The sequence below is a fragment of the Hylobates moloch genome, unplaced genomic scaffold, assembly GCF_009828535.3.
Source record: "Hylobates moloch isolate HMO894 unplaced genomic scaffold, HMol_V3 SCAFFOLD_6, whole genome shotgun sequence".
In the NCBI taxonomy this organism is placed as follows: domain Eukaryota; kingdom Metazoa; phylum Chordata; class Mammalia; order Primates; family Hylobatidae; genus Hylobates; species Hylobates moloch.
Genome location: NW_026652281.1, coordinates 154,452,098 through 154,478,696, shown reverse-complemented (window position 1 = coordinate 154,478,696; position 26,599 = coordinate 154,452,098). Strand labels below are relative to the sequence as shown.

At 53.4% G+C, this 26,599-nt stretch overlaps 1 protein-coding gene across 2 annotated transcripts; it reads right to left on the bottom strand.

Annotated features, from left to right (window-relative positions):
• Positions 1–1,812: 1,812 nt before the first annotated feature.
• On the bottom strand, positions 1,813–25,964 carry CLTB (clathrin light chain B). Of its 2 annotated transcripts, XM_032158778.2 has the most exons (6): positions 25,568–25,964; positions 19,758–19,804; positions 7,235–7,352; positions 6,913–7,024; positions 5,777–5,830; positions 1,813–2,260 (listed from the first exon to the last, which is right to left on the bottom strand). In XM_032158778.2, the coding sequence occupies exons 1-6, from the start codon at positions 25,752–25,754 to the stop codon at positions 2,089–2,091; spliced, it is 690 nt and encodes a 229-aa protein (XP_032014669.1). In that variant the 5' UTR covers positions 25,755–25,964; the 3' UTR covers positions 1,813–2,088. The 2 variants fall into 2 exon arrangements, with proteins under 2 accessions (XP_032014669.1, XP_032014670.1); XM_032158779.2 differs by lacking the exon at positions 5,777–5,830.
• Between the last annotated feature and the right edge of the window lie 635 nt (positions 25,965–26,599).

The window sequence follows — 26,599 nt, the reverse complement described above, 5'->3', positions numbered from 1 at the left end:
GGTCTTGAACTCCTGACCTCAGGTAATCCCCCTGCCTCGGCCTCCCAAAGTGCTGGGATTACAGACATGAGCCACCGCACCCAGCCTAGACCATCTGGTTCTTGACACAGTATAGAAGAGGAAACAGGCTCAGAGAAGCAGTCTGGTACAGTGGGAAGAACAGTCCCAAAGCTCTCCAGCGATTTGTGTACACAGTGTTTGAGGGTTCTGGAAGAGGAGGCTGAGGACCTGGGAAAACTCGAGAAGAGAGGTGACCTGTGAGCTCCTCCTTCATGGAGTCTCATACAGGCATTCCTGGTCTGTGGTCAGCGCTCCTCAAATGTTGGATTTGAGGACCTACGCTCTTCCCAAGTGATTCTACTGTTTTCAACACCAGCTTCAAGCTGGCAGAAGGAAAAAGGGAGTGAAGACACACCCCTTCTTGAACCCCCCCACCAACAGTCTAGATGTCAGAGTGGAGGGCTGTACTAGAGCCAGCTAAGTTTCTTGCCTCCACCATGTTCTCTCAGCTTTGAGGCAGAGATTATAGATGTAGAGCAGTGCACTGTGGTGACCCTTGGCCTCCAGATACAAGACAAGGACATGGAGTGGTGAGGACTGTGACACTTTTAAAGAGGATGACCACTGTAAGTGTTGGTGTCATGGTGTCCCCCTCCAAAAATGTTGAAGTCCTTTTAGTGCCTTAGAATGTGACCTTAGGCTGGGTGCTATGGCTCATCCCTGTAATCCCAGCACTTTGGGAGGCCAAAGTGGATAAATTGCTTGAGCCCAGGAGTTTGAGCCCAGCCTGGGTGACATGGCAAAGCCCCGTCTCTATTAAAAACACAAAGATTAGCCGAATGTGGTGGCACGTGCCTGTAGTCCCAGCTACCTGAGAGGCTGAGGTGGAAGGATCGCCTGACCCAAGGAAGTTGAGGCTGCAGTGAGCCGAGATTGCACCACTGCATTCCAGCCTCAGTGACAAAGCGAGACATATCTAGAAGGCAATGTGCAAACAGCCATGTGATGGCGGCAGGATTGGAGTGATGCATCTGCCAGCTAAGGGATACCCGAGGCTACCAGAAGCAGGTGGAACAGACCCTTCCCCAGCTCCTTCAGAGGGAGCATGGCTCTGCCACGGCTTGATTTCAAATTTCTGGCCTCAAGAACTATGAGACAATAAATTTCTGTTCTAAGCCAGCTAGTTCATGCACCTTCTTACAGAAGCCCTAGGAAGCTAGTATTTACTGGCAATTACTCAAATCTTTTTAAACATCATGCAGGTCATGAACGTCCTGTTTGCAAACTCTGCTGAAGGGGAAGAAGGTGTGGTCACTGGTTGTTTATCCCAAATCCAAGATGGGCCCAGCTGAAGGAGGAAGCGAAATGCACAGGGCAGTGGACCCTCCACATCCAGAAGGTCCCAGCCAACCCTAAGGAAGGGAGTCTCATGGGTCTTCAGGGCTCTTACCCAGGCTTAGGAGGAAGCTACCACCAGGAACCTCTGGTCTTGCTTTTCCCTCCCACTACAAGCCACTTCCCCTCTGGGAACCTTGGTGTCCTTGGCTATATGATGAGAGTAACAGAATTTACCTCACAGACGTGTTAAAGGATCGAGGTTACAAAAGCATTCTGCGGGAAGCTGTCTTTCCTCCTGGAGGTGGAGGCAACAGACAGAGAGAGCTTGGGGCTCCCACTTGGCTGGGAGATGGGGGAACATTCTCCCTTCTCTCAAGGCCATGAAGCTGGGAAAGTTCTAAGCACAAACTGAGCCCTGACACCAGTTGTGGCTTCCAGAGAAATGAGAATGGTAATAAATAAGTGTAAAAAGAGTTAACAACACACCCTTTAAGCCAAGAAAAAAAATACATCAGGAGGGACAGTCACAATTGAGTAGACTGAGAGGAGGCGTGAGGGGCTGGACCATAGGTCCAGGAGGGAGTGAGGCGTGAGAGGGGTGAGGGTCCCCCGCTCCCGGCGCCTGGAGATGGGGAGGAGTGGAATAGGCTGTGAGTAGCAGCTGCTGCGAGTCTCCACCCCGACCAAAGCAGCTGCTGCTCCTGTGCCCAGGCCCGGCCCATGCTCTGTGGCCATGCACCTAGCAGGCACCTAGCGGGACAGTGGCGTCTGCTTCAGGGACATGAGCACCGAGCGCAGGCGGGACACATCTTTGCACTGCTTGCTGCTCTTGGGGTTGAAGTCACATAGCTGGGCCACCTTCTCCCACTCTGTGCCTGGGGTCTCCTCCTTGGATTCCTTCACGAAAGCCTCCTCGGATGCCCTGCAGGTGGAAATAGGACAGGGTTTTCTAGCAGTCTGCTTTCCCCCAGCCTTTCCCTTGAGCAAGGCTGCTGTGCCCAGCCTACTCTGGGGCACTCTGTCCTCTCCAGCCTTGTGCCCCCCTGCCTTCAGAGGATGGCAGCCTTGGCGCAAGGGGAAGCCTAGCTTGGTCCTGCCTCAGGACCTTGGCACTTGCTATCGCCTCTTCCTGGAACACACTTCTCCCAGACCTGCTCCTGGCTTACTGCTTCTTATCATTCAGGTCTCAGTGCGGGCCTTACCTCCTCAGAAAGGTCTTCCCAGCCGAGGCACTCTCTGTTCATTACCTCCCCATCAGGAGTTCCCAACCTGGGGTTCCTGACACCTAAAGACCCTTGGAGGTCCTAGGAGGACCTAATGCTATTTCACCATTTCCAAAAACTTGGCAGAAGTAGGACACTGACTAACCACCTAACAGAAGCACCTAGTTCAGCATTCCTGAATGTTCTGTGTGAGCATTCTCCAGAAAGACTGTGGTCAAATACCTACGGAAAACCCAGCTAAAGAGGATCTTTACAGCAAGACTTTCAAAGCCTTTAATGTGCTGTGTGCATCGTGACCCTCCAAAGTGGGTATGTGATGGAATCCACCACATCCCAAGCATATTTCACTACAGAGCCCTTTGTAGCCCAGAACCAGCATTGTGTCTATGGAGCCACAGCTGGGGCATGAATGCTCCACTGCAGTCTGCTTTTGGTGGGAGTCAAGTTAGGATGAAAACTGGCGGTCCTTCATCAGAAGTTCTGGTTGACAGTTACAGAAGCCACCGACTAAGGGACAGTGGGGAAACAAGTAAATACAGTCTAGTAAAGGACAAAATCTACACGTGGGACTCACTAAGAGAAAGACAATAAGGGATTCTTAGGTGAGGAGAGCTGGGTCTATGTCCTGTTTGACCAGCGAGGGTCGCTCAAAGTCCCTGGAGGTCCCCTCACCATCTCAAGCAGGACCAGTTCTGCCGATGCCAGACACGACTGACGGCAGGAGCTCTCCATGGAAGAGCTGACCCCGGATCACGTGGCCTGGCCCCTCTCTAGGGATGCTGGCTGTATGCTCATTTCCTAGCCTGTAAGATAAGGGGCATAGCTCTGCCCCTCCAACTGTTTCACCGGACTGAGAAGTCAATGAGGTAGTAGACAGGCCTGGGAAAAAGGAAGGTGCTGCATGGAGCTGGGTGGCAAGTGGGGATGAGGGGAGCTATCCTAGGAGCTGTGTCCCTTCAGGGTCCAGAGGCTCCCCTCTGTCCTTGCAGCTCAAAGTGTCCATGGTCCAATGGCATCAGCATGACGACAGAGCTTGTCAGAAATGCAGACCCTTGGGCCTCCCCACAGTCCTGCTGAATCAGAATCAGGGTTTTCACCAGACCCCCCGGTAATTCATAGGCATGTGAAAGTTTGAGCCTGGGCGCCGTGGCTCACTCCTGTAATCCCTATACTTTGGGAGGCAGAGGCGGGTGGATCACTTGAGGTCAGGAGTTCAAGACCTGCCTGGCCAACATGGTGAAACCCCATCTCTACTAAAAATACAAAAAATTAGCTGGGTGTGGCCGGGTGTGGTGGCTGACGCCTGTAATCCCAGCACTTTGGGAGGCCGAGGTGGGCGGATCACGAGGTCAGGAGATCGAGATCATCCTGGCTAACATGGTGAAACCCCGTCTCTACTAAAAAATACAAAAAAATTAGCCGGGCGTGGTGGTGGGTGCCTGTAGTCCCAGCTACTTGGGAGGCTGAGGCAGGAGAATTGCTTGAACCCAGGAGGCAGAGGCTGCAGTGAGCTGAGATCATGCCACTGCACTCCAGCCTGGGCGACAGAGCAAGACTCCATCTTAAAAAAAACAACAGATTGAGAAGCCCTGGCCTGTACTCTGTCTTCAGGGCTCTCCTGGGTGCTCTCTGGGCCATTTCCTCAGGCTCAACAGAAGCATCGAGCCCCCTGTGGGATTTCACGGCACCCACGCCCATCTGACACCCCATCCTTTGCTGGAAGCCTCCCATGGCTCCCCACTGCCTTCTGGATCAAGTCTGAGCTCAGCCTTGGCACAACTGGAGCTTTGCAGCCAGCCCCAAGCCAACCACCTCCCAGCCTCGGCTCCCACCCATCCCCACCCATCCCCACCAGGCGGGCCTGTAGAGCTTCAGCCACTGCAGCCAGCTGGGCCTTTTCTCTCCGGATGCCTTGGCCCCAGCTGCTCCTCCCACCTTCTCTTCCCACCCTCCCTATCCAGCAAACTCCTTCTCACACTTTAAGGTCAGCTGAAGGTCTTGCATCTCTGAAGCCTGCCCAGGCTCCCAGGCAGAGAGTGGCTTCCAGAGCTCAGTGTCCTTCCACGAAGCCCTTATCACAACACACTCCAGACCATGAGCACGGTGGGGGCGGCCTGTGGGTGTCTTACCAATCTGGCATAAGGCGAGTGCCAAAGAGTACTAAATGAGGGAGAGTGGAAGGAAGCAGACGAAGGCTCTGGTGTGCTCTGTGCCCTGAGAGGAGGCTTAGCCTTGACACATCACGGGCTGCAAGGGCACACCTAGAGTGAAGAACAGCAAGTACCTTCTCTTCAGCTCCAGAATCCCCACTGCCACCCTCCAGGATGTCTCTGCCAATTAACTGAGGTTGGCATGAGATAAAACCTGTTTGCCAACGCTCGTCTTGATTACTCATCACACCAAGTAGACCCCAAACCTGAAACATGTGAGGGGGCCTGTGGTGGTCTGGGCAGGGGCTGATGGCCAAAGTCAGTGCACCGGGGCAGGAGGAAGAGATGCACGCTCAAAGGAGCAGCTCTTGTCCTTTACATGCCTCCAGCATCCCATGCTCAGTGTCTGTTTTGTTCAATAAAAGACCCCTTCAGCTGGGCGTGGTGGCTCATGCCTGTAATCCCAGCACTTTGGGAGGCTGAGGTGGGTGGATCACCTGAGGTCGGGAGTTCAAGACCAGCCTGGCCGACACGGTGAAACCCCATCTCTACTAAAAATACAAAAGTTAGCTGGGCGTGGTGGCATGTGCCTGTAATCCCAGCTACTCGGGAGGCTGAGGCAGGAGAATCGCTTGAACCCAGGAGGTGGAGGTTGCAGTGAGCCGAGATCACACTACTGCACTCCAGCCTGAACGGCAAGAGCAAAACTCCATCTCAAAAAAAAAAAAAAAAAAACCCTTCACCCCACACACCCACCAAGAGACATCTCAGAGGGAGGGAGCTGGGGTGCTTTGCCATTTGCCCCTCCCACATGGAAATGAGTGGCAAGCACATTCCTTTCTCTGCCTTTATCCTGCAGGGCTCTGATTTAGCCAAGCAGCCTCCAATTCGCTGGAGGGAGGCAGGTGGTTGGTGCCTGCACCCACCAGGGCATTTGCCTCCTGCTCTGACCATTGCTCCGAGCCCAGCCACACTCAGTTATATCCCACAAGCAGGAACCTCAAGAAACTGTGGTGGCCATTTGCTCTCTAGCTCCCCCAACAGAGAAGCAAAAGAGACACGTACACGTAGCCGATGATATCAGCATCTGGCTGCTGGTAGAATGCTTTGTCAGCGATCCTTGAGGGAAAGATTGAGGGAAGGGGTTAGGTGGGGGAAGACAGATGGCAAGACAGACAGGCAGGCAGAAGGTTAGAGAGAGAGAGAGACAGCATTAGTACCTCCAGTGGGAGAAGTGTTAGGAAGCGTAGTTCTGGAAGGCTCAGCAACGACCCACAGCCCCAAACAGGAGAATGGGGACCTTCACCCTGGCCCCAGCGCCTTCTCTAAAATTCATCCCTGATCATGTTACTCCTGTTCAAACACCTTCAGTGGCTCCCCACCGCCCATGTCACTGCCCAACTCATCAGCCAAGGCCCTTACAGTGTGAGTCCACAGGTTCCTGCCTTCGCTCCCACCACTCCCTGGTGCCTAATACATCACATTTTTTTCTTTCGTACCCAGGACTAGAATGCACCCCACTATCCCCTGCCCTTTTTTCCCTGATGACCTCCTAGTCATCTTCCAAAGCCCAAGTCCCAAGACACAGAGGTCTCTCCCTGACCTGTTTCCTTGCTTCCATGGCCTTCGTGCAGAGGGCCCTACTGTATTCGAGCTCAGTTGAACATGTGTGTTTTTCTTCTCTGCGCCCTTTGAGGACATAAGACTGGGTCCTCCTTATCTCCATCTCCTCAGTGCCTACCCCAGAGCCTGGCATGCAGCAGTTCCCTACACAGAAGGGTAGCTTTTCCCAGAACAGGCCTTTCCCTTCCTGGAAGACCTTGTACTGTGAAGGGCACAGCCTCAAAGGCAGGGAGCACTGGGCAGTGTTCAGTCGTGTCCCCACGGCCCCCTCATGTCCCCACAGCCCCTCGCATGTCCCCACAGCTCCCTCATGTCCCCACCCTCTCATGTCCCCACACATGTCCCCACAGCTCCCTCATGTCCCCACCCTCTCATGTCCCCACAGCTCCCTCATGTCCCCATCCTCTCATGTCCCCACAGCCCGTCTCATGTCCCCACGGCCCCCTGATGTCCCCACAGCTCCCTCATGTCCCCACAGCCCCCTCATGTCCCCACAGCTCCCTCATATCCCCACCCCTTCATGTCCCCATGGCCCCTCATGTCCCCGTGGCCCCCTCATGTCCCTACAGCCCTCTCACCGGTTGTTGATCTTGTTCTTCTCTACTTGTTCACTCTGGCGCTGGTTCCACTCCTCCAGGTCCTTCTTGGCCTTCTCCCGCCATTCCTGTTCTGTCACCTTAGATGCAGCATCTAGGACCCCACAGAATGAGTGGCTGCTTTCCAGCTGGGATGCACAGGCCCGGCCGCGCTCTTCCGCTGGCCCCTGCCAGGCAGCCTCAGGGCCGCACCAGCCCAGTCCCACATTAAGGCATGCAGGGTCCCATGCACTCCGAGGACTCCCCACACACTCCACCCCACACACAGCCCACCCAGCCAACCCCGCCTCAGCCCCGCCCTCACCCAGCTCTTGCAGCCGTTTCCTCTGCTCCTCTCGCCACTTGCGGATGCTCTCAGGCTCCTGGGTCAGCCTGTCAGCCTGGGCAATGGCTGCATAGCCATCGGCAGGACCGTTGGCCTCCTAGAACACAAACACACAGCAGTCTATCCAGCCAGCACACCTGCCCCGCTGTCTCTGCTGCCCCTGCTGGGGACCTGCTCATGTCTGGATAACTCAGCCTCAAACAACTTTCATACCCACCGTCTCCAGTGACTACACCTATCTTTGCACTTGCTGTTCCCTCTGCCAGCAACACTCCACCACCTGTGTGACTGCGGGCAAGTTACTCACCCTCTCTGTGCCTAATCATTGCCTCCGGCCCAGTCAAAGCTTTTGATACCCCCGAAGCAGGAGACTCAAGAAAGCGTGTGCCAGCCACTTTCTTTGTCATAAAATGGGCTAAATAACAGTATGCACTCCCATGGGAAGACATAAGGATGAAATGAGTTAAAAATTATAAAGAACGTCGGGCGCAGTGGCTCATGCCTATAATCCCAACACTTTGGGAGGCCAAGGCGGGCGAATCACCTGAGGTTGGGAGTTCGAGACCAGCCTGACCAACATGGAGAAACCCCAACTCTACTAAAAATACAAAAAAATAGCCAGGCGTGGTGGCGCATGCCTGTAACCCCAGCTACTCGGGAGGCTGAGGCAGGAGAATCACTTGAACCCGGGAGGCAGAGGTTGCAGTGAGCCGAGATCGCGCCATCACACTCCAGCCTGGGCAACAAGAGCAAAACTGCCTCAAAAAATAAATAAATAAAAATAAAAAATAAAAATACTGCTTGGCACAGTGAGTCCCTCGTGTTACTGTCATTAAAATCACTCTCTTTTGTGGTTGTATTAACTCCTAACACTTAGTCCAAAAAGACCTCACTTTACCTTTTTTTGTTTTTTGGTTTTTGTTTTTGAGATGGAGTGTCCCTCTGTTTCCCAGGCTGGAGTGCAATGGCGCAATGTTGGTTCACCGCAACCTCTGCCTCCCAGGTTCAAGTGATTCTCCTACCTCAGCCTCCTGAGTAGCTGGGATTACAGGCGCCCGTCACAACGCCCGGCTAATTTTTTGTAGTTTTAGTAGAGACGGGGTTTCTCCATGTTGGTCGGGCTGATCTCGAACTCCCGACCTCAGGTGATCCACCCACCTCAGCCTCCCAAAGTGCTGGAATTACAGGCTTGAGCCACCGTGCCCAGCCCAAAAGGACCTTACTTTATAATGTGTTTGTCTGTCTCTGCCATCAGAATGTCATCTCTGTCCTTTTCACTGCTATGTCCCCAGAGCCCAGCACAGTGCCTGGCCCCGCAGATGCTCAGTAGATGTTTGTTGAGTGGAGAAGCATCCCTGAGATATGCAGCGTGATCATAGCTCAGATCACACCCTGGGGAAGAACTTGGACTCTGCGGCCTGGCTGCCTCGGTTCAGATGCCACCTCTGATACTATGAAATGTTTGTAAGGCCTAGGAGAAATTGCTTAACTTGCCTGACTTTTGTTTTCTCATTTGAAAAATGGGGCTGGGCATGGTAGCTCATGCCTATAATCGCAGCACTTTGGGAGGCCAAGGCAGGAGGATCGCTTAAGGCCAGGAGTTTAACACCAGCCTGGGCAACACAGCAAGACCCTGTCACTATTTTCTTTTTTTTTTTTTTTTGAGACGGAGTCTCGCTCTGTCACCCAGGCTGGAGTGCAGTGGCGCGATCTCGGCTCACTGTAAGCTCCGCCTCCCGGGTTCACGCCATTCTCCTGCCTCAGCCTCCTGAGTAGCTGGGACCACAGGCGCCCACCACCACGCCTGGCTAATTTTTTTGTATTTTTAGTAGAGACGGGGTTTCACCATGTTGGCCAGGATGGTCTCGAACTCCTGACCTCGTGATACGCCTGCCTCGGCCTCCCAAAGTGCTGGGATTACAGGCTTGAGCCACTGTGCCCGGCTGACCCTATCACTATTTTCAAAAAAATTTTTTTTAATTATGGAAAAAAAGGCCAGGCATGGTGGCTCACGCCTGTAATTCCAGCACTTTGGGAGGCCGAGGCGGGCAGATCACTTGAGGGCAGGAGTTCGAGACCAGCCTGGCCAACATGGCGAAATCCCGTCTCTACTAAAAATACAAAAAATTAGCCGGGCGTGGTGGCTGCTTAGGAGGCTGGGACCTGGGAGAATAGCTTGAGCCTGGGAGGCGAAGGTTGCAGTGAGCAGAGATCGCACCACTGCACTCCAGCCTGGGCCACAGAGTGAGACCTGGTCTCAAAAAAAAAAAAGGAAAGAAAAATGGGAATAGACGGGGCACGGTGGCTCACACCTGTAATCCCAGCACTTTGGGAGGCCAAGACGGGTGCATCACATGAGGTCAGGTGTTCCAGACCAGCCTGACCAACATGGTAAAACCCCATCGCTACTAAAAACACAAAATTAGCTGGGCGTGGTGGCCCGCGCCTGTAGTCCCAGCTACTCAGGAGGCTGAGGCACAAGAATCACTTGAATCCGGGGCGGGGCGGGGGAGGTTACAGTGAGCCATGATCACACCATTGCACTCCAGCCTAGGCAATAAAAGTGAGACTCTATCTCAAAAGAAAAAAAAAAAAGGAATAATATTAAGAACACCTCTAAGAGCTGTTGTGATTTAATGCTATAATATTTGTGAGACATTTAGAAGAGTGCTTGGTGTGCAGTGATGGCTCAGTGAATAGTAGCTAGAATTACTACTATTATTATTCATTCTCATTTTACAGGGGAGGAAACTGAGACCCAGAGACATGGCACAACATAGTGGCAGAGCCAGGGCTAGAGTCCAGGTCCCTGACTCCCAGGCAGGGGCTCTGCTCATGTCTCCCCACCCCTTGCCAGAGCCGGGGACCCAAAGCGCTGAGCACTGTGAGCTCTGCTCACAAGGGTGTGGCACCCTCTGGTCTGGCAAAGCCTTTCCAATCCAGGTCCAGCCACACCCGCTCTGGCACCCACGCCCTCCGCATTCCTGTCTGCAGGCATCCCACTCCAGCCGCCCCGCCTTTGCACTTCTGGCCTGCAATAGTCTCCCCTCCCTCCTCCTCCTTCAAGCACTTATCAAAACTGCCATGACTGCCTGCGTTGTTTGGCATCTCCTCCACACAGGATTGTGTGGCACACTCTCTGTCCTATGGCGCCCACCTATCCTCAGTGCCTGGCAGGTGCTCAGTAAGCAGTGGCTGAATGAGCAAAGACCCTGGAGCCAGCAGGCACCTGGTTCAAGGAGGAGCTCTGGGAGAGGGAACATATAGAAGGAACATCAGGGCTATGGTCTCTAGCTGCCTGGGGAGTGAGGGAAGGGCAGGCAAGGACAGGGGTACAGCCTGGCTCCTGGGATCATCGGGGTAGCTGGGCGCCGCCCTTACTCCTCTCCAGCACAGCACTGCATTTCAATTCAGAGACTCTCTCCCAACATCCCAGTGGACCCTTCTGGGGCCCTTATCCAGAGAACACAAGTTCACTGCTGCTCCTTTCTGGGAACAACGCTACTATAAGGCCAGGCTACCAGGGACTTCTCCCAGCACCACTGCCCAAACCTACAAAGCCTTCCATCTGCAGACAACTGCACTATTACTTTGTGTATATGGGTTTATCCAGGTGCCCTATTTTATTTTCTTCCCAGCACTTGCCTCTGTCTGAAATGACCTGAGAGGTCAGAGAAGTTGGAAATAAAAATAAAAATACAATGAAGGCATCCATCTGACCACCACCCAATCCCCACTCCTTGAGCAAACATGTACTGAGCCCTTTCTCCGTGCCAGCCCATGTGGGTGTTTAACAGGAATCCCGAACGTCACTTCACTTTTCATTCTCCAAACTTGCCCCACCCTCCGTCTGAGAAAAAGGCACCACAATGCCCTTGTGGGGGAGGAGGAAGGGAAGAGAGGGTAATATCTGAGCGTTGTCTTTAGGGTGACATCCACAGGCATCGAGACCTCAGCCTTTAGGTCTATCAGAAGGGGCAGTGGGGGCTGCCTCCCGCAATCATCACTCATTCACTCGCCTTGTGTTGCACAGCATTTTCACAAAACCTCCTTTGCTTTCTTGGATTTTTGTTCCAGATGTTAAAATGAAAGCCTAGGGACACTGAACAAGTTCCCGAGGGTGCTGAGGCCCCAGCCTCCTGTTTGTCCTTATTTCTCCTTCCTTCCCATCCCCCATGCAAGTCATCAGCAGGGCCTGTCATCGCAATCTCTAAAACTCTCCCTCCAGCCCTCACCGCCCTGGCCTGGACCTCTGCTGGTCTCTGCTTCCTGCAGCCCCATCTCCACAAAATGCCCGAATGACCTGTTCGGAGCCTAAATCTGATTTATCATGTCACACTTTAAAACATCCAAAGGCAGCCGGGCACGGTGGCTCGCACCTATAATCCTAGCACTTTGGGAGGCTGAGGCAGGCAGATTGCCTGAGCTCAGGAGTTCGAGACTACCCTAGGCAACGTGGTAAAACCCCGTCTCTACTAAAATACAAAAATTAGCCACGTGTGGTGGTGGGCGCCTGTAATCCCAGCTACTCAGGAGGCTGAGGCAGGAGAATTGCTTGAACCCGGGAGATGGAGGTTGCAGTGAGCCGAGATCATGCCACTGCACTCCAGTCTGGGCAACAGAGCGAGACTCTGTCTCAAAAAATAAATAAATAAAAATAAAATAAAATATCTGAAGGCTCCCTATTATGGCTAGAACAAAATTCAAGTGATCTGGTCTCTCCCTGGGCCTCTGATTTCTGTCCTCTATCCGTGCACTCTTGCCACACTGGCCTTCATGCAAGCTCATCTTGTATCCCCTCAGAGGCTCTGTGTGGAACATTCTTCCCCTAGAATCGAGGGTCTACAGCTTCCTAGGGCTTCCCCTGCCTCCTGATTGAGGCCTTGGCTTGTTTACCTGTTTATTGTCTGTGTCCTTCCCCTTCCCTCCCCGCCATGAGGGCAGAGGCTGCCTGTTTCCAAACAGCACCCAGCACTGGGAGGGCCTGGCTGCAGGAGCCTTTCAAGATACTGAGTGAATTCATAGATGTTCAGGCTTGGGGACAGGGATGAGCAGACATCTTCTGGGAATTTGGGACAGGGAGTCCCTCACAAATGAGAACCATGGCTGGGGAAATGTGAACCTTGCTGGAACACAGGTCAGATAAAGAGAGCGGGGAAGGGAGGGCACCATTCTTGCCTGGGGACAGAGTACAGTGGGGAGAGATGGGGAAGGGCATTTCAGGCCAAGAGCCAGCACGTGTAAGAATCACGTGGGCTCGGAGCCTTTGGGAAATGGATACACAGATGCCACCAGATATGGGAGGAGAGGAGTGGAGAGGGGCCCTGGGCAGGAGTCTCTTTTCATCTGTATCCTTCAGGGCCCGCCATCTCCATAAAGCCTGCCCTGATTTTTTTTTTTTTTTTTTTTTTGTGGTGGAGTCTCGCACTGTCGCCCAGGCTGGAGTGCAGTGACGTGATCTCGGCCCACTGCAACCTCCACCTCCCGGGTTCAAGCAGTTCTCTGCCTCAGCCTCCCGTGTAGCTGAGATTACAGGCGCCCACGACCACGCCCGGTTAATTTTTGTATTTTTAGTAGAGACGGGGCTTCACCATCTTGTCCAGGCTGGTCTTGAACTCCTGACCTTGTGATCCACCCGCCTCAGCCTCCCAAAGAGCTGGGATTGCAGGCATGAGCCACGGTGCCCGGCCTGTTTCTTTTTTTGTTTGTTTTGAGACAGAGTCTCGCTCTGTTGTCCAGGCTGGAGTGCAGTGACGTGATCTCTGCTCACTGAAACCTCCGCCTCCTGGACTCAAGTGATTCTCCTGCCTCAGCCTCCCGAGTAGCTGGGATTACAGGTGGGCACCACCACGCCGGCTAATTTTTTATTTTTAGTAGAGACAGGGTTTCATCATGTTGGCCAGGCTGGTCTCAAACTCCTGGCCTCAAGTGATCCGCCTGCCTCAGCCTCCCAAAGTGCTGGGATTACAGGCATGAGCCACCACGCCCAGCCAAGTTTTATTCTTTTTGTTTCACAGGTAGGAAAACTCTATCTCCAAAGAGCCAAGGTCATCCAGCCAGGAAGTGGCAGAACCAGGATTCAAACTGAATTGCTGGGTGTGACTCACCACATAGTAGCTAATAGGGCCCAAAGTCACTTCTGTGAGGCCTGGTTTGTGTGCCTGCTTGTCTCCCTCTCAAGAGAAGACTAGAGACTGGGTCCCCAGCTCCGGTTGCCCCCAGGTCTCATGGCCCGCCTTCCTCTGGGACACACTCCCACACACCACCCTCAGCTCACCTAGGGGCTGGGTCAGGAATTTGTGAGAAGCGTCCGGAGCTGCAGAGCACTTTTTTCCACAGACCTCTGGGGCAGCGGAGCGGAGCCTCTAATTCTCATTTTCCAAATGAGAAACCAGGCTCAGCGCAGTTAAGTGACTAGCTCACAGCCAGCCAGCTGGGAAAAAGCAGAAAGTGAAGTCCAGGTCTTCTGACTCCATCTAAACCTCCGCTGCAGCCTGCAGTCTGGGTGTGGGAACAGCCTTAAGGAAACTCAGCCTCCACGGTGTCCTGCCCCAGGGCCAAGGTGCCAAGGCTGGCCAAACTGGGCCCACATCTCCGCCACTTGCCACCAGCTGCAAGGCCCACTGATGCACTCTAGTGGGGGCTACGCAGGGCTCACCCGAAACCTTTGGCCTCTCCTGGCACGTCCCTTCGTGCAGCAGGTCCCAGGCTCGGGTGAACCCCGGACTGAGTGACCGACCCTCTGTGGCTTTGCAGATGCTCTTCCCTTGGCCAAGGCCACCCACATCCCCCTGGGCAGCCTCGGAACCTCCTGCCAGCGTCCCCTCACAGTTGCGTTCCCTAACTTTAGTGCAGGCTCTGGCGCCTGATCCTGGATTCAAGTTTTACCTCTTACTAGCTGCACAACTCGAGCGAGTCGTTAAACCTCCTGTATAAACAGGAATAATGCCAACCGGCATCACAGGGAGTTGGGGGGACTCAGGGAGATCATGCACGCAAAGCGCTTGGCTGGTGCCCACACAGAGAAGAACTCAATCTGTCAGCTCCTAATGCTTCCCCAGAGCCAAGCCCTCACCTTCCTGGGCTCCCATTCACTTCTTTCCAGGTCCCTGTCTTCTATCAGAAGCGAGTTTGGGACCAGGCACAGCGGGTCACACTTGTAATCCCAGCACTTTGGGAGGCTGCACAGGAGGATTGCTTGAGCCCAGGAGCTCGAGACCAGCCTGGCCGATATAGTGAGACCACATCTCCATAAAAAATTAAACAATTAGCCAGGCATGGTGGCCCTCCCTGTAGTCCCAGCTACTCAGGAGGCTGAGGGAGGAGGATCACTTAAGCCCAAGAGTCAAGGCTGCAGTGAGCCATGATCACACCACTGCACTCCAGTCTCAACCACAGAGCGAGACCCTGTCTCTCAAAAAAAAAGAAAAAGAAAAAGAAAAAAAAGAGAGCTCTTTGGAGACAAACTACCTAGTGGATTTGTCTCCATATCCGTTTATTCACTGCCCTAGCAGGTGTGTGGCCATAAAAGAATGTGCACTGACCAAATGAATAAACGACCAAACGTATAAACCAAGTGAATAAACAAGTAGCTGGGTACACAGGGGTGTGGAGGGCACGGGACGAGTGCTGGACACTCCATCAGAGGGGCTGGGCTTTACATCCCCCTTCTGCCGCTCACTGGACTCGCGACCTTTGAGAAGTCCCTTCCCTGGACAGCTTGGCTTTCAAACCTGTTAAATGAGTGGCAACATCCTACTGCCGGTGGGAAGTGAGGCTCACGAGATGCTGTGGCAACACTCTGCAGCCACAGAGGGCGTGTGCGTGTGAGGGGCAGCATGGCTGCTGCGGCCCGCTGTTCCAGTGTGGCAGGGCCCCACACCTGCTGGCCCCCCGTGCACCATGACCAGGAGAGCACAGTGGTGCTGCCAGCAGGCAAAGCCCCGAGAAGCAGTCACCACTCATTATTTCCGGGCTGCTCAGAACTTATTTTCCTGCCCCTGTCCCCACCCTTGCCAGTGACAGTGTCAGGGGCCACAACTGGGCTCTCCTTTAATCACCTGAGCATCTCAGTGGGGAGATCAGTCACGGCCAGGAGGGTTGGCAACCAGGAGAGCTCACCAGCGGCTAGAGCAGTGTTCTGACCACCCCCCCCCCCCAAGCTCTGGAGAGAGAAAGGGGCAGGAATGGCCAGGACCAGAAAGCAGGAGGCGACAGTCAGGGCCAGGCTTGTCTCAGTCTAGCTCCCTAGAATCCCTCTCCTGAGGGACCCCTCTGGTGGGCCCATCCATGAGAGCCTCTGTGGACCCACACCAGCCAGGCGCGTGCTGCGACTCCAGGGATGGCCAACAGGATGAGCCACATCCTTCTTTGGGATGATCAGCTAAATCTAAGCTAAGCTGAGCTGCTGATTCCTCTAAGTAGCTCAAAGGAGGATGATGGGAGTATTAGGGGAAAGGAGAGAGGATCTGTGCAAAGGTGGGGAGGCGGAGTCCTGCAGGGCCCTTCTGTCCCTGCCCCTGGCTGTGCCAAATGGAACTGGAATAGTTGTGGGCAGGCTCGCCCTTAGGCTGTATTGGCAACTGGGTTTGTAGCTGGACCCACTAGTGGTGCACAGGCTGCAGAAAAGAGTAAGAAAGGAAGCACAAAAGCTCTGTCCAGGATACTTGAAAGTGTTGGGTGTGCACAGGCCAAGGTTTCTCCTCCCCCTGCAGGTGCAGGCCAGACCTGTTATGCTCAGTCCTAAAGAGCCGGGGCTCTCCACCTGTGACCCAGGTGCTGTGGCCAGCCAGTTCCAGCAACAGAGTGCTAATGCAAAGCACACCGGGTCAGAGGTCAGGAGATGTAGGCAAGCTGGGGCTTTGCCACTAAGCTTCTGAGTGATTAAGCTCATCTGTGGCCTTGCCCTGCCTGTAAGGATTCTAGGATGGCACTGATGTGATATGATTTACAAATAAACACACCTGCTGTGATTCTTAGTAACAGTGAGAGTAAGAGTTCTCACTGAGATTGGAAAAGAGGCCCACGGCTCCTCAGATTTACCCAGGGCTCACCCCAAGTGAGTGACCTGGGTGCACCAGGTGAATCACCCAGATTCACCCAGGGCACACCCCAAGTCAGTCAAATGGGGTGCACTCCAGAAGTGGCTGATTTCCTGGGTGACTTTGCATTCACCACTTCACCTCTCTGAGCTTCGTGATGCGAATCTTAAGGAAAGGTAAATGATCCTGCTCAGAGTGTTCTAGGTACTTTCTTTTTTGAAACAAAGTCTCGCTCTGTCGTCCAGGCTGGAGTGCAGTGTGCGATCTCAGCTCACTGCAACCTCTGCCTCCAGGTTCAAGCAGTTCTCCTGCCTCAGCCTCCTGAGTAGCTGGGATTACAGGCACCCGCCACCCTGCCTAGCCCATTTTTGTATTTTTAGTAGAGACAGGGTTTCTCCATGTTGGCCAGGCTGGGCTTGAACTCCTGACCTCAAGTGATCTACCCAACTCAGCCTCCCAGTGCTGGGATTACAGGCGTGAGCCACTGCGCCCGGCCATGTTCTATACACTTCTGTGGTTCCAAGCGTATCTCCAGCTCCAGGTCCACTTTAGGACACAGAACTGTAGAGTCAAGCAAAGTCCTTCTGAATGTGCCCAGAGCCTGGGCAGCCTAAGTCGCAATGATCTACCAAGCTGCACAGAAGCAAATCCTCATTCTTTGACTCCCTCGGGCCCAACTAGACATGAAGCTGCTGAAGTCCTAGAGATCGACTTTTCCAGCTTGCTGATAGTTGAGTAATTTTCCAGAAACAGGACTTGGCCAGTTTCCCTGCATAAGGTACCAGCCCATCCCTCTTACGTAAGAAAATAAGTATTGTTTACTCCCGCAGAGGATTTAAGAAGCCAGCTCCTCCAGGGCGGGGCTCAGAAGATCCCACAGCCAAAGTCCCCAGGATCAAGGGTCTTTGGCCCAGTCTGAGTGAGAATGAGGGCTCTGAGGGGAGGTTTAGCCCCACCAGGAATCTGGTTGCGGGGCCGAGGAGAGGACTATTGCATGCCTCTGTGGTCTGAGTTCCCTCAAAGTACTAAAATGGATTTGTGTGTATGCAAAGGGAAGAGAGTTAGGTGGGTGCGGACAGAAGCAGTCTTAACTAGAAATACACCTACTAGGGTTTTCCTTTTTTTTTTTTAAGACTGTCATGCCGGGCACAGTGGCTCATGCCTGTAATCCCAGCACTTTGGGAGCTTGAGGTGGGTGGATCACTTGAAGGTCAGGAGTTCAAGACCAGCCTGGCCAACATGATGAAATGCCGTCTCTACTAAAAATACAAAAAATTAGCTAGGCGTGGTGGCAGGTACCTGTAATCCCAGCTACTCAGGAGGCTGAGGCAGGAGAATCACTTGAACTCAGGAGGCGGAGGTTGCAGGGAGCCGAGATCGTGCCACTGCACTCCAGCCTGGGCAATAAGAGCAAAATTCCGTCACGGGGAAAAAAAAAAAAAAGACTCACCCAGGCTAAGTGTAGTAGTGTAATCGTAGTCACTGCAGCCTGGACCTCCCCAGCTCAAGCTGTAATCCTCCCACCTCAGACTACTGAGTAGCTGGGACTATAGGCACACACTATTGCCCCAGCTAATTTTTCATTTTTTGCAGAAATGGGGTCTTACTATGTTGCCCAGTTGGGTCTCAAACTCCTGGACTCACATGATCTTCCCACTTCAGCCTCCCAAAATCTGGGATTACAGGCGTAAGCCACTGTAACCGGCTGGGTTTTCCTCCTTTTTTGTAGTATAAAACCACTTAAAGAATTTGTAAACAACCCAGTGAAAGTGAATGCCCTTTTCTTATCCCCATCCCACCCCACCCTTGGGGCTAACCATTGTTAACAGCTGGTACACATCCTTTCAGACACGTAGTGCAAACTTTTATTTATTTATTTATTTTTTGAGATAGAGTTTTGCTCTTGTTCCCCAGGCTGGAGCGCAGTGGCGTGATCTCGGCTCACCACAACCTCCACCTCCCGGGTTCAAGCTATTCTCCCGCCTCAGCCTCCCAAGCAGCTAGGATTATAGGCATGTGCCACCACACCCAGCTAATTTTGTATTTTTAGTAGAGATGGGGTTTCACCGTGTTAGCCAGGATGGTCTCAATCTTCCAACCTCATGATTCACCTACCTTGGCCTCCCAAAGTGCTAGGGTTACAGGCATGAGCCACCGCGCCCAGCCCAAACATATTTTTAAAATTAAAAAAAAAAAAAAAAGGACCATATTGTGTATATTATTCTGCTGCTTTTTCCACTTAATGTATTGTGGACATCTTTTCGTGTCAATACAGGAAGATCTGATTGCCTTTTTTTCTTTTTGAGACAGAGTTTCACTCTTATCTCCCCGGCTGGAGAGCAATGGCACAATCTCAGCTCACTGCAACCTCCACCTTCTGAGTTCAAATGATTCTCCTGCCTCAGCCTCCCGAGTAGCTGGAATTACAGGCACCTGCCACCATGACCGGCTAATTTTCTGTATTTTTAGTAAAGACGGGGTTTCACTATGTTGGCTAGGCTGGTCTTGAACTCTGACCTCATGTGATCCACCCACCTCAGCCTTCCAAAGTGCTAGGATTACAGGCGTGAGCCACTCCGCCCGGCCCTGATTGCCCTTTTTATTTTTATTTATTTATTTTTTAATTTTTATTTATTTTTTTTGAGACGGAGTCTCGCTCTGTCACCCAGGCTGGAGTGCAGTGGCGCAATCTCGGCTCACTGCAAGCTCCGCCTCCCGGGTTCACGCCATTCTCCTGCCTCAGCCTCTCCGAGTAGCTGGGACTACAGGCGCCCGCCACCACGCCCGGCTAATTTTTTGTATTTTTAGTAGAGACGGGGTCACCGTGGTCTCGATCTCCTGACCTCGTGATCCGCCCGCCTCGGCCTCCCAAAGTGCGGGGATTACAAGCGTGAGCCACCGCGCCCAGCCCTGATTGCCCTTTTTAACAACAGCCTGGTTTTCTAATCTATCTATTCAGTCGCCTGATGCTGGACACTTAAGTTGTCTCCAATTTATCTGCCATTATAAATAATCCTGCAAAGAATCTGGGTGGCCTTGTCCAATTATTTCCTTTGGGAAAATTCTGGAAGTGGAATCTCTGGATCAAATGGCCCACCCTGTGTGTGGAGATGGCCTGGGTTCTGCCTCCCGTCAGTGGTGCATGGTCAGGGAGGGCCTTGCGCTGCCTTCATCTCATGCCACTGTGGACCACTTGACCTTTCCCTAGCAAAACCAGACATCACCATGGGCAACCTGAGGCTGCTCCCCATCAATCTCGATCTCTAGTGGTCCTTATTCTTCTTCCCTGCCCTCTACATGACAAAAAAACATGCCAAAAACCTTTCTCTATGTTCCCACCCCAATGCATCAGACATAATGAACAGGAGAACCTGGAGCTGTAAGCCTACAACAATGAGGCTTTAAGTTACTGAGACCAAGGCTGTGGGTCCTCACCACTGCTGAGACAGAGCCCTACTTACCTGAAACACATCTCCATTAACTGTGGTCCCCATGTCCTCAGAACCAGCTGGAAAGAGAACAAGGAGATAGCATTACTCACTGTTTAGCTTATAGCAAGCAGGAAATGGTCCTACATTAGCCCCTCAACCCAAACTCTGTGTACACCCATGTATATATTGAGCCATATGCAAACAGACATAATGGATATATATATATAACTTAGGCTCAATCCCATCCCTGTTTATAAAGCCTCTCACAGCCATTAGTACATTTTATTTTTACCACAGCCCTGCAATGAAATTGTTGTCAACCCATTTTACAGATACTCAAGCTGAGGCTCAGAGAGGCCATGCGATTGCTCAAAATCACCCAGCCAGTAATAGCTCCTTACCTACCTGAAATCGCTGACCCCTGGTCATGGCTGGGAATGGCCAGATTACCTGTGAAGCCTGTGCCTGGTGAGTAGGCTGAGCTGCTGTCAGCTCAGGGCAGGGGCTATACTGGATAAGGAAGAGAGGGGCCTACGCGTCTCTGCCTGTCCCTGAGGTGCCTTGAGCAACCGCTCCTCCTGGGGGAGCAGGAGTTGCAGTTCCCACCAGAAGCACCTGGCATATTTTTTTCTCTTTGTGCCCCTCCCAGAAGGAACTAACTTTGCCCTCAGCAGTGACTCCTCCCTGTCCCTTTCCTTGACATTTGATCAGTCACAAATTCCTGGGGCTTCTGCTACAACAGTGACATTCACAGTTGCCCTCCACTCTCTCCCGCAGCTCAGCCCCAGCCCAGGACCTCAGCACCTTGCACCTGCACAACTGCTTTGCCTGCTAGCGGCAAACACCTGGGAAGACATAACTGTGTCTCTTTCTCTTCTCCTGTGTCTTTCCCAGAGACTTGCATGCACTTGTGACTTTGCAGGTGCTCAATAATTATTTGTTGAATAAACAAGTAAATAAATGCGTGAAAGAAAGACAACGAATGCATGGCTTTTGCCCATTCACAGGCCCCCTTGACTCCAGCCTCTCCCATCCCTCTTTCAAACCAATTGCCAGGGCTGACAGTCTGTAAAACATGCACTTACCTGTGCCTCTCCTCTGACTCAAAATGTCATGAAAACAAACTCCAAAGAAATCCACTTCCCATGGACCACAGTGGCCTATAGCGCCTGCTCCTGCCTTGAGGACTTTGCAGGTGCTGTTCCCTCTGCCTGGAAGGCTGCTCCCTCACTCCCTTCAGCTTCTGCTCAAATGCTGCCTAATTAAAGGCCTCCCTGACCACACCCCCATCCACCCCTTGCGTACCCCTTCCTATTCCTCCAGCAGTATTAAGCGCACTTACTACAGCCTGCTATGTTTATTTGTGTATGTGTTTATTATCTGTCTTCCCCCAACGAACAGACCCTCCATGAGGGTGTGGACTTGGTTTCATCCATGATGAGGCCCACCTGCAACAGCCCCGGCACATAACAGGGACTCAATAAATATTCGCCAGATGAACACATCTAACCCTGAACACGAGGATCTCTACAATCTGGCCCTGCCCATTCCTGACTCACTTCCCACCAGCCCGTCCCACAAACCCTAAATTCTGGTTTCCTCCTTCCCCAAACACACCACCCTCATCCCCAAGCTTTCTTCCTGCTTCCCTCTCTAAAGAACACTTTTTTGGGCCGGGCGTGGTGGCTCATGCCTGTAATCCCAGCACTTTGGGAGGCTGAGGTGGGCAGATCACGAGGTCAGGAGATCGAGACCATCCTGGCTAACACAGAAACAAAAAAAATTACCAAGTTGGTGGCAGGCCTGTAATCACCACTGGAGGCCCGCAGGCAAAGGTGTGCCGGACGCACTTAATGCTTTTTGGCTCCATTTATTCTCCAAGGTCCAGCTCATAAGTCACCTCCTCTGGGAAGCCCTCCTCTGCTTCCTTTACTTCCCTAGGCACTTATGGAAGTTCTCACTATCCGGGGTATCCCAGGATATCATACAGTATCCCGCGCCCTCTTGTGCAATTACTCATGACCCCCAGGGGCCATGTGTACCCCCTTACCAGGCTCTGTGTCCTATTCAGCTCCTCAGGGCTCCAGCACGGAACGGGTGAGAAGTAACTATTGGCTAAATGGAAGTTGAATTGTTCTTTTGAGGCCTGCTGTTATCTGCAAGGCTCTCAGAAACTGCTGTGCCTCCTAGCAAAAAGCCATGCAGGCCACATGAGGTTATTAGGCAGATGGACAAATAGCCCTTCACCAGCCAGAGAGGGCTGTGAGCAGTGACAGTGTGTTTGGCCTGGGGACTCAAGGGAAGGGTACTTAATCCCATGGAAATAATCCCTGGTGACATAAATCATAATTGACTTTGCTTTCAGAGTCAAACAGTGATTGATTCCAACCAACTCTGTCAGCTGTCACTCCCGTTCCTTCAGATAAGGCTTCTCCTGCATGGGTGTCCTGGCCCCTAAATCACAGTGGGACCAGTAGCATTTCAGTGGCAGCATCTTCTGCAACGGGGCTTCTTCTGCTGGGGTGTCTCTTCTAGCACGGCCTCACGTTACCAGGGTCTATTCCCTGTGATGCTGGTCTGTACACTTGGCCTTCTCGAGAAGTTGCACCACCCCACTCCACCCTGACCAACCCCAGTCTCAGACCCCACATCTGCACGCAGCTGCCCGGGGTCTACCCTGACCTTCCGAAAGTCTCTCTGCCTCAGCCTCGAGAGTGTTCCTCTGGACATGCAGTTTCGGCCTCCTTAGGAGTCCACACACACCCACGCGGCATTCCAAGTACCTGTTCCCACAGTGCTCTCCACCCGCCCACTGCACATCTATCACCGGAGTCCACACTCACAGGCCGGCAGAACAGGACTGAGGCAGAGACACGTCCCGGGGATAAACCCCTGGGTGTTTGCTTCCCTCAGCTGCCTGACCCATTTTGGAACAAGGGCAGAGAGGGTCCAGAACATTCCTGTGAGCTTACTGAGGCCCAGCGGGGGAAATGGGCTTGCCCAGAACTGACAGGCAAGTCAGAGCCAGGCCTGGTGCTCAGAAAACTGGGTGTGAAAATGGAAACCTACCCAAGGCTGATGAATGGAAACAAAGTGTCCATCATCCAGATCACCCAGGGCCACAGATCCAGCCAGAGAGGAGGGGCTCCCTGTGGCTCCAGCACAGACCTACACCAGATACCTCTTTCCCCAGGGGCAACTGAGCCCAGTGTCAGCACAGAGACTGCTAATCTGAGGACCCTGACATCTAAGAGAAGGTGCCTCAGAGGTACTGACTGGCGGCTGCTGCTAAGCCAGCTTTTGCCCAGCTCTCAGCAGGCCAGGGCACTTTTTCTCTGCCCCATTCAGGCTCCTGGCACACATCCCTCATCAGGGGAAGATTACCTGTTCAGCACTGCGTAGGCTGAGAAGGTCAGATCAATTCTAGCCCATCTGGCCACCCAGTGAGCCGCCATCCCTCAACACCTCCCTGCTCCCCAACCCGACTAAGGAGGGCAGCTGAGCCTTTGCAGAGTCAGCAGGTATGCGCCTGGGAGACCCTCAGAAGGCTGTGTCCCCGGCACCTCCGTGGAAGAAGCAAGCGTGTCGTTGTTTCTCTCCCTGTCACCTCGGGTCTGAGGCCAATTTGTGCCCCACTCCTGCCAACGACAGAACTTGCCATCCAGGCTGTAAGCCCCTGGAGCCCCACCATCCTGGGAGAGGCCACAACCTGCTCAGCTCCCTCAGGCATCTGGCTGCCCTCAGCCTGAATCCCATCTTCTCTCTCCTGAGGTTCTGACAATGGCTCCCCTCAGTAGGACCTCCCCACAAGGCCTCCCTCCTCTTCCCTGCACCCCTCTCCCAACAGGCCCCAGTGAGCCAGATTGAGGAAAAGGGTGGTCTCACAGAGGTGTGGTCCAATGAATACTGGTGCATTAACTGGGGCAGGCATTTCCTAGGAATTCCCTGGGACAGGGCAGATTCTGTGCTGAGGTGCTGGAAGCTTCCACTTCAGAAGCCCTCCATTGCTGTCTCAGACAGGTGGCAAAAGACCCCGTGCTTCTCACCCCACATCCTATCTCCTCCCAGGGAGGTGACTGCTATAGATTTTTTTTTTTTTTTTTTTTTTTGAGACAGGGTCTCACTCTGCTGCCCAGCCTGGAGTACAGTGGCATGATCACAGCACACTGCGACCTACCTACACCTCCCGGGCTCAAGCTATGCTCCTGCCTCAGCCTTCCCCAGTAGCTGGAACTACAACTACAGCTACATGCCACCATGCCTGGCTAATTTTTGTATGTTTTGTAGAGATGGGGTTTCACCGTGCTGCCCAGGCTCCACAGCATTTGAAAGAGCATGGAGCCCAGAGTTGGGAGGCGTGGGATCAAGTCCTAGATGGGTCATTCCTGGCTGTGTGACTCTGGGCAAGATACTCAGATTCTCTGGGCCACCAGTTTCTTGCATGTTACAAAAGCCTGGTTACATTTCTCATATCAAGGAGATACAGAGTTGCTTCAAACTCCTCAGCCACAGGAACTATCTTATTCATTTCTGTATCCCCAGTGTCCTGGCACACAGTAGGTGCTCAGCAAACGTTGAATGAATACAAACATAGCTGTGAAGAGCCTTGTAAACATCATTAACCAAAATATGTCTATATGTATATACGTCAGCACTTATTACAACAGGCCCATAAACCTCTCCAAAATGACATTAACAGGAAGTAAAACCTGTTTTGGATACACCCATGAAGGTGATATCTACTTTTTTACTAAATATTTTGCAAAATCATTCTTGCTAGCCAGAACTAGGGCAGAAACATCGTTGATAAAGATGATCTCACAGGGACTAGGCCCTGAACTCTGAGGTCTGAAGCCAATCACAGTAAATCATAATAGCCCCGGACCACCTTTGGAAAACCATTAAGTCGACAACTACAAAAACCCTGAAGGGCCCTACTGCATCTGACTGATGTCTCTTTGCGGCCCACACTCCGGTGTCTAACTCAGAGCCAGACACTTGGAAGGCAGTGTGGTCAGGTGCAGAGGGCTTCGAGTCTGACAGAAACGGGTTTAAATTCACGGCCAGGTGTGGTGACTCACACCTGTAATCCCAACACTTTAGGAGGCAGAGGTGGGAGGATTGCTTGAGCCCAGGAGCTCAAGACCAGCCTGGGCAACATGGCGAGACCCCATCTCAAAAAAAGGAAAAGAAAAAAATATATATAAAAGAAAAAGAAACAGGTTTAAATTCTTGATCTGCCACTTACTAGTTATCTCAATAGCATACCCCCTTAAGCCTCAGTTTTACCATCTCTGAAATGGGTTCAATCACGTGTATGAAGTGATTAAATGTAACCAAGGCGCTTAGCCCAGCGACTGCCGAATGGCAGGTGGTCACCGAGGAAGGTTAGTGAGTTCCTGGAGCACTCAGGGTCCTCTTTTTTCCCAGCTGCAGGAGAGAGCTAAGCCTGAGGGGCCAGGAGGGCTGTGTTCTGCCCACACCTGCACACTTAGCTGGGAGCCTGGGACACCCAGGCTATTAGGAGGCTCAGGAGGGACTCTCAAAACTGAGCTGGGGTTGGATTCCAGAGCCAGGCAGCGGGGAAGCTGGCCTGGGGATGAAATGTCATGACCGAATTCCTGTCCCGGGAGTCACCAGATCCACAGCCCCAGGCGAGGCCTCATCCCCAGCTCGGAAGTCCTACATGGAGATCTCCAAGAAGATTCTTCCCCACGTCCCCCAGCTCCTGCCCCGGCTGGCCTAGAGCAGGCTCTCTTCCCTGTGCCGCTCGCTGGGCCCCGGCCGGGGTCCCCCGGGTGCGCGCCCTGAGCCCCGCTCCAGGCCCCGCGCTGACTCACCCCGACTCGTGGGGCCCGGCTGCGCGGGGGCCGCATGGCTGCCGGCAGGTGCCCCGAAGCCCTCGTCGTTCTCTATGCCTGCAATCTCGCTCTCCTGCTGGGCCAGGAAGGCGGCCGCCGGGTCCTCCTCCGCCGCCTCCGGGGCCCCGCTCTCCGACGACGAGAAGAAGCCAAAGTCATCAGCCATTTTCCCCGCGCCTCCGCCGGAGCCTCCGCTGCGCTCGGCTCTACCTGCGCCTGCCCCGCGCTGCGTCCGGCGGCCGCGACGCTGTCACCCGAGCCGCGGGGAGCCGGCGTCGGCGGGGACGGGCTTGGCGCGGACCGCACTTCCTCTCCGCCACCGGGCCCGGCTGGCTGTCACTGCGGTGCGGGCGCCGCGGCGGGAGGAGCGGAGCCGGAATGCGGTGACGTCACCGCGGGGGCGGGGCCGCAGGGCCGGGAGGTCGCCGAGCAGCGGCCGCAGGAGGGCGCCTCAGGACTGGGCGCAGCGCTGGGCCCGGGACCCGCGCGGCGCTTCTCTCCCTCCGCAGCGGCGCCCAGCTGCTCGTGTCCAGGACACCTGGGCGAGTCACAGCTCCCGCCCGGTCTAGAGGCGAAACGCAGGACCACAAAGTGGCCGTACCGTGCACAGAGCCGCGACAGGAGGCCAGCTCTGGCCTGGGGAGCGCAGACCTGGCTCCTGATTCATTCTGCAAAAGTTTCTTCTAAGCTGGGATGTCATGGACCTCATTCTATGAGCCTCCACCTCTGTAAGAAGAGGAAAATTGAGGCTGGGAAAGGCTGCCCCGCACCTTCTCATGTAAGTCCAGGTCCTTCCCCACTAGGCCGTGTTGTTTTGTGCATTTTTTTGTGTATCTCCCTTGAGGAGGCTTCAGTTCATACGACCAGGGTTTGGATGGCCCGGCTGGGCCCCTTAAATGTCCTTTAGGTATGAACCAGCCTGAGAAAGGCAGACCCAGGCAGCCTACCACTCTCCACGCTGCCCGCTGCCCTCCGTGAACAGGCTCTGAATGCCTTCCTGCCTGCGCTTTG